This window comes from Cervus elaphus, chromosome 18, assembly GCF_910594005.1.
Source record: "Cervus elaphus chromosome 18, mCerEla1.1, whole genome shotgun sequence".
NCBI lineage: Eukaryota > Metazoa > Chordata > Mammalia > Artiodactyla > Cervidae > Cervus > Cervus elaphus.
Window position 1 is genome coordinate 17,957,053 of NC_057832.1, and position 13,367 is coordinate 17,970,419.

At 49.4% G+C, this 13,367-nt stretch overlaps 1 protein-coding gene across 2 annotated transcripts in view; it reads right to left on the reverse strand.

Annotated features, from left to right (window-relative positions):
• ABCA13 (ATP binding cassette subfamily A member 13) overlaps positions 1-13,367 on the reverse strand; it is a 379,106-nt gene that overhangs the window by 275,409 nt on the left and 90,330 nt on the right. For both annotated transcript variants that reach the window (XM_043873351.1, XM_043873352.1), the window contains 2 exons: positions 4,984-5,178; positions 582-746 (listed from right to left, as the gene is read on the reverse strand). In XM_043873351.1, the coding sequence (XP_043729286.1) occupies positions 582-746; positions 4,984-5,178 (360 nt within the window). The remainder of the gene's footprint in view (positions 1-581; positions 747-4,983; positions 5,179-13,367) is intronic.

The following is a 13,367-nucleotide window of genomic DNA, read 5'->3' on the forward strand; positions in this document are numbered from 1 at the left end:
TCAGCTGATGATGAACCGGAGTAAAGACTCCAAGGTAGGTCCAAGGACACACCACCTGCCCCTCACCCTTCCCCCCCACCCACAGGCCCCCACACAACCCCTTCCCCACCATTTCATTCCAGGCAGACAGAGTCCAAGCAAAACGAACCTCAGGATACTAACCTCACTGGACTTTGTGTTTGTATTTGTGACACGTAATCTGTAAGCCAGTTATCTGTGTGCAAATAAATGTATTAAGGTTTTTGAAAGCAATGTATTCTCTGAGAAGCTAAACAAACCCCCAGAATTTCATTTGTGTGGATGATCAATTCTGTGATTTCTTCGGTCACAGAAAACACACGTGCATGGATGGATGTGCATCCCTGGCATCTGGTTCTTCAGATTTTGAAGGACACTTCAGGCTTTGCTCTTCACCATGATGTCATGACACTGCTGCCTCCAGAACCACTAAGAGGTCCCCTCAGCCCCATGCTTGGTCATCAATGCACATTTCAGATGTTGGAAGAGAAAGAAAAACAAAGACGCAAACACAAAGACACAGTGAATCCACACCTTTCCCAAGGCCAAGATCAAACACCCACCTGCTGGAAGTCGGGTGCATCCAGCAAAGCAGTGATCTTAAATTCATGGAGGAATGCAGGAAGGCGCTCGAGGACGCGGCCAGCTCTGGGAAGCAGGTGGCTGAGGCTGGACACGACGTCCAGCAGAGCGCTCAGCAGGGTGCTGGCTTCAGCAGGAAGCAGAGTCTCAAAGGAAACACAACACGACATAACCAACGCTGGACCTGGGACCTCTCGAGCCTCGTTGGTACAGTGAAGGGAGTGAAGAGTGTTCTTTGATTTTATTCTCTTGAGCCTGGGAGACACCTCTGTTGTGCCCTATGAGGTCCTCTCTCTCAGCTCCATTTCTGGAGCACACTCTACCGCCCCGGGATTGTCAGCACGTAAAGCAGGGGCAGATGTGACGTATTGTTAAAATTCAAATCACTTTCAAAATTCTTCTTTCTAGTACTTTTCTGGTGTTCCAGTGGTTAAGACTCCATACTTCTACTGCACATGGGAAGGATTTGATCCCTGGTGGGGGACCTAGGATCCCACCTGCCACGTGGCCAAAAATAAACAAATGAATAAATAAAACAATCAGTGCGTGTGTACTAAGACACTTCAGGCGTGTCTTACTCTTTACAACCCTATGGACTGGAGCCCACCAGGCTCCTCTGTCCATGGGATTCTCCAGACAAGAATATTGGAGTGGGTTGCCATGCCCTCCTCCAGGGAATCTTTCCAACCCAGGGATTGAACCTGCATCTCTTACATCTCCTACATTGGCAGGCAGGTTCTTTACCACTAGCACCACCTGGGAAGCCCAAAATAGTTCGAATCTGCATTTAAAGGCTGAGTCTTAACCTTGAATACTCACATTTACAAAAGAATTGAATAATTAAGCATCCAATTTAAGAGGTTAGAAAATGAGCAACAAAATTATCCCTAAAGAGATCAAAAAAGGAGATATTTAATAATAATGATAAAAGCAGAAATTAATGAATTGGGAAACAACAGCAAAAATGATAGAATTAAAAAACATTTTTTTTAGTCTAAAAAAATATTTCTGTCTTTGGGGTGCCATGAGTGGAAATTTAAGAAGAGGGTCAAAATGAGACAGTTGTTACATGTGAGACAGTTTCCATTTACCCACTGCCTCCCTGGGTCACAGCACACACATCCCTTCCAGTTCTCCTCACCCCTGCAGGCTGTGTGCTGGGGCTGGTTGTGTGGGTGAAGAACCTGAGTTCAGAGAGATGCAAGGGCTCCCACTGCACCACAGCTGGATGATCAGGGCCAGGAATGCAACCTGGGTGCTTTAGAGACATCAGTGTCTCCTTATCCTGGAACCCACCTGTGCCGTCACCACTGACATGCTCTGCACTTGACTTATGAACGGCATCCTCTCGGTTCGGGGATGCAAGTCCATGGAGGCAGGGATTTTTGCCTGTTGTGGTCACTGATGTGGCCACAGGGGCTAGAACAGCCTTTGGCAATACTGGTTGGTTAGCACACGGAACTCTACTCAATGTTTTGTAATAATCTACAAGGTTATTTGCCCTTTCCTATAAGGGGAAGGAGAAGGAAATGGCAACCCACTCCAGTACTCTTGGCTGGAAAATCCCATGGACGGAGGAGCCTGGTAGGCTACAGTCCATGGGGTCGCTAAGAGTCAGACTTCACTTTCACTTTTCACTTTCAAGCATTGGAGAAGGAAATGGCAACCCACTCCAGTATTCTTGCCTGGAGAATCCTAGGGACAGGGAAGCCTGCCGTCTATGGGGTCGCACAGAGTCGGACACGACTGAAGCGAATTAGCAGCAGTAGCAGCAGCAGCAAAAGGCGAAAGGAGCTTCCTGGGTGGCTCAGTGGTAAAGAATCTGCCTGCGGTGCTGGAGATGCAGAAGACTTGGGTTTGATCCCTGGGTTGGGAAGATCCCCTGAAGGAAGGCATAGCAACCCACTCCAGTATTCTCGCCTGGAGAATCCCATGGACAGAGGAGCCTGGTGGGCTACAGTCCATAGGGTTGCAAAGAATCAGGCACAACTAAAATGACTAAGCCCACACATATAAGGGGAAAGAATCTGAAAAAATAGTTATGTATGTATAAGTGAATCACTGTGCTATATATCTGAAACTAACACAATACTATAAACCAACTACAATTTAAAAGGTCAAAAAAATTTTAAAAAGATTGTCATGGGACTTCCCTGGCAGTCCAGTGGTTAAGACTTTGCCTTCCAATGCAGGGGCTGGGGTTCAATCCCTGGTCAGGGGGGGCTAAGATCCCACATGCCTTATGGCCAAAACACCAAAACGGAAAACAGAAACAATATTGCAACAAATTCAGTAAAGATTTTAAAATGGTCCAGATCAAAAAAAAAAGGTTTTTTGAAGACTGTGTTAGGAGAAAATGTCAATGAACAAACAAATAAATAAACAAAAATTTCCCAAAAATACCAGTCTCTGGATGAAGGGGGACGTCAGCAAACACGGCCTCTTCGCACAGAGGTGGAGGCGTCACAGGAGGTTTGCAGACTCAGGCCTCGGCCCCTAACAATTCTGCTCCTGCCACAAGGCTGCTGGCTCTGCCCCTGACCCGCGGGACACAAGTCCCACTCTGTCCCTCACACACTCTCTCTGCTCAGAACACAGCGACTGTCCTCAGTTAAGGCAACAGAGACACCTTGGACAGGAGCAAAGGCAGTGCAGGCTCTTGTCACATTTCCACCGGCCTTCCTAACCGCGGCTGCACCTGAGAAGTTGCCCTCGGGGACACTGGCTGCTGGGTGTGGCCGGATTTGAGACCCAGCACCTACGGGCCAGAGGGACACACTGGACATTAACCGCAAATGGTGTTTTGTGAAATGCACCTTAGCTTCGCTGTCAGTCGAGAGGCCCGGGGCATAGGCTGAGCCTACTGATGCCTGGGCTTGGTGTGGCTCCCATGTGCGTCCATGGGGCTCTAACACCCGGAGCATCACCGTGGACCAACAGGCTTCCCTGGAGCCAGGCGTCTAGAAGGAGCTGGTGTTACTAACAGTGGTGTCAATTTCATGGTGTCTGGGAGAGCGACCCAGTATTTCATCCTTATGGCTCTTGTCAAAGTAATTGTCTGGGCCCGAGAAGCACCAGTTTCAAATCGGTCGCTTCCATGTACGTGAGAGAGCTGGCCTCCGCCGGGTAGCACGTTTCCCAACGTGCCCATGGCACAGTGAAGACAGAGGTGCTGAGGACAGGACCCGCCCACCAGCATGTGAGCTGGAGGCCTGGACACACCTCGATGGGGGCGGCCCCACCAGTCATGGAGACATTCAGGACACAACGATTCTCAGGCCTGTGGGCTTGAAATGAAAATTCTGAAATGTTCAGAATTAATTCTCTTTCTGAGAGTTATTCTTTGTTCTGTGTGTGTGTGTGTGTGTGTGTGTGTAATCCAACATCCACCCACTGGATTCTTGGAGTTACTGAAAAGAGGGAGGCCACGAAGGAAACACGACTGGACTGCATATCTGCCTTTTCCTAAGCCCAAAATTGTCCTTTGGGATGTGGAGCACCTAAAGCCACTGTGCTAACTCTGATTGGCCCAGATGTCGGCTGATCTCCCTGGGGAGAAACTTGGAGCAAGACCCGCCCCTAGAGGTCAAGGGTGAAGGGCCTGGAAACATAAACAGAGTGGAGGCCGGAAGATGAAGACGTTCTAGAAGAAGTAGGACCAAGAGCGCAAAATCGAGGCCATGAGCCATGTGCGTGCAATCCCTCGGGCACAACTCCTGTGTGTAGAGGGTGACTGGGCGCCCCCGGGCGGCTGTCCCCACGGTTACCTGCAGCTCCTTCTCGCTCACACTATAACCCTCGGTTCCTCCCACCTCCCTCCCCTCACCTGCTGGGAGTGGGCAGGTAACAAGTTGGTTCACACAGGAAGGGGCTGCCCCACGCCCCCACCATCTGCACACCTTCTCCTGGACAGGCCCCGGCAGAGGTAGGCACGTCCCCTCATGGGACACAGTCCATGTGCCCCAGGATGTAACAGGGGGCAGAGGAGGTCATGGCCAAGGCAGGGGAGTGGCTCTGACTCCAAGGGGCCACTGGGGATGACAGGCAGCAGAACCCAGCCTCCCGGACAAAGTCAGACCAGTGCCCACCAAAGAGGAGGGAGCAGGTGCTAAGCTCGGGTGGTGATTCTGTTCACTGGTCCTTCCCACTGAGCACAATGACTGCCACCAATGCTGCGCCAAACGTCCTGACAGGCCTAACCGCAAGGACCCCAGAAAGTCTCCTGAGCAACCCTTGGCTCCGAGACCCCCACCCAGAGGTGGTGCCCAGGGGGCGCGGGGACAGGCCAAGGCTGTGAAGTCTGCACCTGCCTTGCTGGCCCTGATGCACCCACACCGGCCCCTCACGCTGCCCGAACCAGGCCAGCACCCGTCTTCCCCTTACTTTGTAAACGAAGTTCCGCAGGTCCAGGTTGCGAGCCAACACCACAATCACGGGAAACACCTGGGCCCTGGGCAGGCCACACAGCTCCCTCGCTGCAGACTCGGACTTTCCGTCTTCAGGGAACTGGAGCAGGAGCCGAAGAACGTCCCTGTTGCAGCTTCCAGACAAAGCCACTGTCAGGGCGCTGGACAGCACCTGTCGAAGCATGAGGGTTGGACGTGACTGCGCCTGAGACGTGCAGCCCCCGGACTCAGAACTCCCCCAGAGATGAGACCTTGGAAAGCCCATTCTCCCAAGACACTGAGGCTTTACCTGCGGTGTCATGGATTCCCCAAACTCTGCTCTATTTTAAACATTCTGAATGAAAAGGTTTCTAAAATGTACACATAATCCCCTGAAGCTGTATGCAACAGAGAGATGACTTGGGGCCTTCAGGCCCCCAGCTGCCTCCCGCCCTCCACCCCAGATGCTCTCAGAAGTCATGTCTGTGTCTCTCCCTCTGACAGTGAGTCTTAGCCTTTGCTCTCAGGTTATCAGTTTTTTTTATTTTTCATTGCTATCAGTGTGAACTATTTTTTCTCCTCCATCTCCAATTGGAAACCAGATTTCCAAGCCAGTTATCATTTTTGACAAGAAAAAGCAAACAGAGTGAGAAGCAGGGCCTGGGGACAGCTGTGCTGCCCCTGGGCACACTGCCGTTCCCTCTGTGAGAGGGCCGGGGCTGCGTCTCTGCCTGGGAATGAATTCCGGTTAATGATCTTCCAGTTAATGTGACAAATTATAAAGCAGAATTTAAAACAAGCAGCAGACTTCCTGTTGTGTTCATACCCTGATGGCTGCGATTACTGCAAAACGTTCCAACCAAGAGGGGACCCTCTGTGAACAAGAGGTACTGTTCCCTTACTAGGAGCCTTGATGGAGGGCTCATCAGATGCTTTCAGGTAATGCCATAGAGAGACCCCAAAATCATTAAGAAGTAGAATGACAGATTAATGGGGGTCCTCCAGAGAAACAGAAACTATAGGATGTGCATCTTCCAGGAGATTTTTTTAAGGAACTGGCTCACTCAGTTGTAAGGGCTTGGCAAGACCACACTCTGCAGTGTGGGCTAGCATCAGGGAAGCCCAGGGTCAAGCCACTGTGGCAGATTAGCCCCAGGAGCCATCTGGAGGCAGAACTCCCCCTTCCCCGGGAAGCCTCTGTCTTTTCACTTAGTTCTTCAACTGATTGGATGAGGCCCACCCACAGTACAAAGAGTAGTCTGCTCAAGACTGGACTTGAAGGAGATCAAACCAGCCAGTTCTAAAGGAAATCAACCCTGAATACTCATTGGAAAGACTGATGCTAAAGCTGAAGCTCCAACACGTTGGCCACCTGATGCAAAGAGCTGACTCACTGGAAAAGACCCTGATGCTGGGAAAGATTGAGGGCAGGAGGAAAAGGGGGCAACAGAGGATGAGATGGTTGGATGGTGTCATTGATTCAATGGACATGAGTTTGAGCAGGCTCGGGGAGATGGTGAGGGACAGGGAAGCCTAGCATGCTGCAGTCCATGAGGCTGCAAAGATCAAACACAACTGAGCAACTGAACAACAACAAACATCTGCACAAAGTCTACAGATTCCAATGTTAATCTCATCTAAAAAATAACTTCACAGGGACATTTAGATTGCTATCTGGCCAAATATCTGGGTACTGTGGCCTAGCCTTATAGACATATAAAACTATCATATCTGGGAAGACCCAGAGGAATCGGGTGGAGAGGGAGGTGGGAGGGGGGATCGGGATGGGGAATACGTGTAAATCTATTGTTGATTCATGTCAATGTATGACAAAACCCACTGAAAAAATAAATAAAAAAAAAAACTAACCATCACAAACAGAGAGAGAATTTAATATGCTGATGGACACTTTGAATCTTTGAGAGAGATGTTGCTTTCATGCCTAATTAACCAAAAGCGCTTTTTCCACAGGGGACTTATGAGGCACAGATGTACCTTGGGAAAGATTTTCTTGTTCCACTGTTTCCATCATGGTCTCTAAGGGAAGGTTCATGCCTCTGGTTGAAAGTGGGTTTCAAAGAGGGGTTGGGCAGAATATTGGAAATAAAAGCAAAACTAAACAAATGGGACCTAATGAAACTTAAAAGCTTTTGCACTACAAAGGAAACTATAAGTAAGGTGAAAAGACAGCCCTCAGATTGGGAGAAAATAATAGCAAATGAAGAAACAGACAAAGGATTAATCTCAAAAATATACAAGCAACTCCTGCAGCTCAATTCCAGAAAAATAAATGACCCAATCAAAAAATGGGCCAAAGAACTAAACAGACATTTCTCCAAAGAAGACATACAGATGGCTAACAAACACATGAAAAGATGCTCAACATCACTCATTATTAGAGAAATGCAAATCAAAACCACAATGAGGTACCATTACACGCCAGTCAGGATGGCTGCTATCCAAAAGTCTACAAGCAATAAATGCTGGAGAGGGTGTGGAGAAAAGGGAACCCTCTTACACTGTTGGTGGGAATGCAAACTAGTACAGCCGCTATGGAAAACAGTGTGGAGATTTCTTAAAAAACTGGAAATAGAACTGCCATATGACCCAGCAATCCCACTTCTGGGCATACACACTGAGGAAACCAGATCTGAAAGAGACACGTGCACCCCAATGTTCATCGCAGCACTGTTTATAATAGCCAGGACATGGAAGCAACCTAGATGCCCATCAGCAGACCAATGGATAAGGAAGCTGTGGTACATATACACCATGGAATATTACTCAGCCGTTAAAAAGAATTCATTTGAGTCAGTCCTAATGAGATGGATGAAGCTGGAGCCCATTATACAGAGTGAAGTAAGCCAGAAAGATAAAGAACATTACAGCATACTAACACATATATATGGAATTTAGAAAGGTGTTAACGATAACCCTATATGCAAAACAGAAAAAGAGACACAGAAATACAGAACAGACTTTTGAACTCTGTGGGAGAATGTGAGGGTGGGATATTTCAAAAGAACAGCATGTATACTATCTATGGTGAAACAGATCACCAGCCCAGGTGGGATGCATGAGACAAGTGCTCTGGCCTGGTGCACTGGGAAGACCCAGAGGAATCGGGTGGAGAGGGAGGTGGGAGGGGGGATCGGGATTGGGAATACATGTAAATCCATGGCTGATTCATATCAATGTATGACAAAACCCACTGGAAAAAAATAATAATAAAATATATATATATATATAATTTACTTTACATTTATTTAGAAAAAAAAAACAAAAAACAAAGAGGGGTTGGGGAGTAATGCACATCCACCCTTCGCTTTGATTAGGGAAGCCCCTCTTTGGCCAGTTCTGTAAAACAGACTTCCATGGAAGTTCTCCTTGAGTTGGGATCACTGCACCTGGTCTCATGTGGACACCAACCGGAACCAGCTGGTGAGGGTCCCTCTGCATCATCTCAGCATCAAGCGTGGTCCCCAAGCAGGATCATATTCCATGCTTCTCTTAGCCCCAAAGCCAACATTTGTCTTAAAACTTGTATACATGTCTTTCAACCAATGTGGAGGTCCCAGGGGCTGCCTTCATGCAGAAACCTCACGGCCACCCCACACACAGGAACAGCACCTTGCATTGTGTTTGCTTCCATGCCTGCTCTGTGCTTCCCTACTTCATTCTTTATCTTTGTTTTCAATTTTACTGTGACCACTTTCCCTGCTCAAAAGGCACCTGAAACAGGCAGGGAGTAAGAAAAACAGAGAAAATACTCAGTTTTGTTGGCCTTGGAATATCATGGGTGAAACCATTTTAGAGTCAGTCATCTTTCAGCTCAGACTGGTCCAGGCAGTTTAATTAAACATGTGGACGCCAAGTTGCCAGCACCTTTCCTATGTGTCCGCATCTGGCTTGGAAAACTTCAGGGAGCCAGGGGTCCAGGGCAGCCCACTACTGCGATCCAAGCACACAGGCACACACTCAGTGAGACATTCATTCATGTTCACAGACTCCCTATAAAAGTGGAAGTGATCACCAGGAGAGATATTTGCATTTTAAGCAGGAGCTTGTTTCCTGGGATCTGCCAAAGCCCTAACTGTACTCAGAGCAGCAGTTCAGAGGTGGGTTTGCACAGCTGGTAATTTCAGACTCAGAGGCGCACAGAAACACTGCGAGGAATCTGTTCTCAGCCTAATTGTGACAGAAGTCCCGACAGTGACCGGGAAGGATGGGAACATCACGGGAGGTGACCGGGCCACCTCCGCGTTTGTCAAAGCAAAGAAGTGGGGTTGGATGCTAAGCACCAGTTTCTATAGGACAGACAGGAGCTGCGGCCTGGCTCCCGGGTCCCATCAGGCTCGGATCTGCCTGCACAATGAAAGGCCTGGATGGGGTGCGATGAGAGGGCAGGAGATGGCTCTGGAACCGTCGGGAAGGGCTGCAGCCACACACAGTGGGAAGACCGTGGGAGGACTCAGGAAGGATCCAGAATAAGGCAACTCCAACTCCTCCTGCGTGACCTCCCAGAGGTCATTATCCGTCTGAGCAAAAGAGACGATAACAAGACCCAAAAGTGCTCCAAAGGGAGAAGCAAATGAGATCATTATAAATGACACACAGCCCAGTGACATCCATTATAGCTGACACGAGGCTAACAGCAAAAACAGAGCTTGACTTACTGGAATGTGAAGAAAGATGTGTAAGAAGTAGATGGGTTTATTGATTGAAAAGTAATGAATTTAAGAACGAGAGTTAAATTAGTGAATTCCTTCTTTGCTCCCATACTCCCAGGAAAAGTCTGTGGGCCAGCATCAAGCCCCCCGTCCTGTCCAGAGGTGGCAGTAAGGGGGAGGGCCTGCCCCCAAGACAGTCACCCGCCAGCTGCAGGCCTGGTGGGAAACTCACTCCCCACCCAGGACCCCCACCCCAGCACTTCCCCAGGATCCTCTCCTCCCAGGGCTTCAGACAGTATAACATTCTATTACCAAGAGTGTTTTCGAAGCCAAGAAGAGAGTTAAAACCACCTTAGCTTTATCTCTTAAAGTAAACTTTAGAAATGACTGGCAGATAATAGTCCTGGTGTGCATTCTGATCCTGGGTTAGCCACGAGCCCTTTAAGAATATGACAATTGCTAAAACCATCCGGATCAATACAAAGTCATTTTCTTTCGAAGGCAGAGTTATTAGACTAGTATGTTATCAGGGCACTAATGGTAAAGAACCCTCCTGCCCAATGCAGGAGACATAAGAGATGCAGGTTTGATCCCTGGGTCAGGAAGATCCCTGGAGGAGCACGTGGCAACCCACTCCAATATTCTTGCCTGGAGAATCCCATGGACAAAGGAGCCTGGTGGGCTACGGTCCACGGGATTGCAAAGAGTCGGTCATGACTGAAGTGACTTAACACACACGCAAGTTAGCAGTTGTGCTACAGCGGGTTTAAGAGCCCGAACTGTTAAACAGGTGTGGGCTGGCACCTCCTCAGGTCACAAGCATCTTTCTACATTAATAACACGAATGAAAATATAGAAGGTGTGGTCTTCTCCTTTGTGACTGGCCATGTTGAGAGGCAAATGACATTCTGCAAAGTAGATCAGGACTGAAAACACCTTGATGGTTAGAATAACTGGCCGGAACCAGTAAGAAATACTTTTTGTAGAAATTAATGCAATCAAGCTTAAGACTTGGGCTTAAAGATATTTACATAAGTGTGAGTAGTGAAAGAGAGGCCCCATTAGAAGGGGCCATTCAATGCTTTTGTTTCTTTACTGGCAGTGAGGGTCTGAAGTTCCCCAAGTTAAAAGGACCTTATGTAAGCTCCAGTCTGAAGCCACGGGGGTGGGGTTACCTGCAGGCACAGCGAGCAGCAGCTCCCTCAGGTAAGATGCTCTGTGGCTGGCAGTGCCTTTTTTTTCAATATTATTTACTATTGATGCATTTGAATGCACCAGGTCTTAGCTGCAGCACTCAAGATCTTTGATCCTCACTGTGGCATGCGAGATATTCAGTTGCAGCATGTGGGATCTAGGTCCCTGACCAGGGATGCAACTCAGGCCTCCTGCCTTGGGAGCTGGGAGTCTCAGCCACCGGACTACCAGGGAAGTCCCTTAAAGGGCACACATGGCCACAGCCCTTTGCATGGGCCAGAAACTCTTAACTCCACTCACAAAGTAATTCTGTCTTTCTCAGGTAAGAGATAGGCCGGAATGAGCCAGTTGTTTACCGGGGTCTGCTCTGAAGCGAGTTACAGCAGGAACTACCCACTGCAGCTCTCCAGAAGACAAGCCTTGTGCGCTGTAACAAATGGGATGTGTGGAGCTGGCTGAACCCTGACCAGCATCTCTCAGCTAACAGGGCACCAGTCGTTCCTGGGGCTCACTGAACGGCCTGAGAGACACTGTGCCAGGCCCACCAAACGCCCACATTTCTGCCCAAGGGAGGTCAACAAGACAAGGTTTCAGAATACCTCCTCCCTTTAGAAGCCTCCCAGGAGAGATGGGAGCCAGGGCGCCCCTTCCCGTCCTCCCTCCAGTACCTGGCTGCTGGGGGGAGGGAAGGGACAGACCTGCTGAGGATGCTAGAACCCAGTCTTCCCCAGCTGAGAGCATCCAGGGAGGAGAAGAGCCTCTGGCTGCTCTCTCAGTCTATCTGGTCCTGAACCCTTAGACCTCACTGTGACATTTAACAGAATAAAAACGTGGCCTGTAACAGACAGGGAGGAAGTCACTGCTGACCTGAGCCAAGAACACCGCATCCCAGCGTAAAAAGCTTGGTTGGTCTCAGGGCGGGTGGCGGGGATTCAGTCCTGGTGTAGGAGGTGGACTCCAGGACCCAGGAGTCTATGATTTGGGTGTTAACCTGGAGATACAGGCGTTCACGGACAGAGCGTGGGGAGAGAGGGGCTTCCCGGGTGCCCGTGTCCCCATCAGTCGGCCTGGCTCCGTCCCTTTCTGCCTCCTCGGGAACACTGACCCGAGTCTCCCAACCTGTGGCTCTCCCGTGACTTTTCTCCTCATTTCCGTCTGAGTCCTCAGCCCTATCCACGGGGCGGCTCCTCACACCCAGGGGCCCCGCCACTCATGGTTTACACTGAAATCCCACCTCACACCTGCTTCTGGAACCTTGCTGCACAAACACATCTATTTATCTCGCAAGCCAGCCCACAGACACCTGCTGCCTTCGGGGAACTGCAGACTCCACGTTCGGGAAGCTCTGAGACCTCTGAGGTAGGTGATGAACTCAACACTGACTGAGCGTAAGGCAGAGAAGTTCAAAGACAGAAATGCTGAAAAGTTACCACAGATAATATGGATTAAGAGATGCTGCCATCAACCTAACAACCTAGAAGAATCTAGGGCCCCAAGTGTCACCTAACCAAACATGAATCTATTACCTCAGATTTGTAGGCACACATGAGCTCATGTACCCACTTAGGTAGCACAGCAAATACTAACAACTTACACTACTAATTTGAATCCCAAGAATGCAAGCTTTTTAAATGGCCCTGCCGACAGCCTCACCATCCAGCCACTCGGGCGGCCATCCGCGGTGACTCACAGGGTCTGAAGGACGCGCACAAAGAAGGCACTGCACCTCAAGGCAGAGGCGCCTCGGAACCGCAGCCCTCCCGCGGCAGAGCGTCAGCGACACCTGGTGGCCGCTCGCCAGTGAGGCAGCGACTCTGCTGCGCCAAGTCGCTTCAGTTGCTATAGACTAGAGCCCGCCAGGCTCCTCTGTCCCTGGGATTTCCCAAGCAAGAACACTGGAGTGGGTTGCCATTTCCTTCTCCAGGGGTTCTTCCTGACCCGGCGATCAAACCTGGGTCTCCCACACTGCAGGCAGATTCTTTACCAACAGGCAAGTACACCCCCATGCGACGAGCCAAAAGGGGATCTCAGCAAAGCACTTGCGGAGGATCCAGATGAAATTCACCTGCTCTGCCCTCCATGGGCAAACCCAGCCCATGTCCCCATCTCCTCACTCCTGGGCCCTCCTCAGTGTCCCTCACCCACCAGCCAGAAGACTGCCCACTGCTATCACACTGCTCCAACGGTGCGGTCAGGTTGTACAGCATTCCCTACTGAAAGCAAATCAGTTTGGGAATCAGGAACGAACATCACCACCAGTTTTACCCTTTCTAACTTGGTAAAGTCCAGAGAACAATTGTAAAGAACAGTACTGCATAGGAAGCTGGAAAGTTAGGTCCATGGATCAAGGTAAATTGGAAGTGGTCAAACAGGAGATGGCAAGAGTGAACATCAACATTTTAGGAATCAGTGAACTAAAATGGACTGGAATGGGTGAATTTAACACAGATGACCATTATATCTACTACTATGGGCAGGAATCCCTTAGAAGAAATGGAGTAGCCATCATAGTCAACAG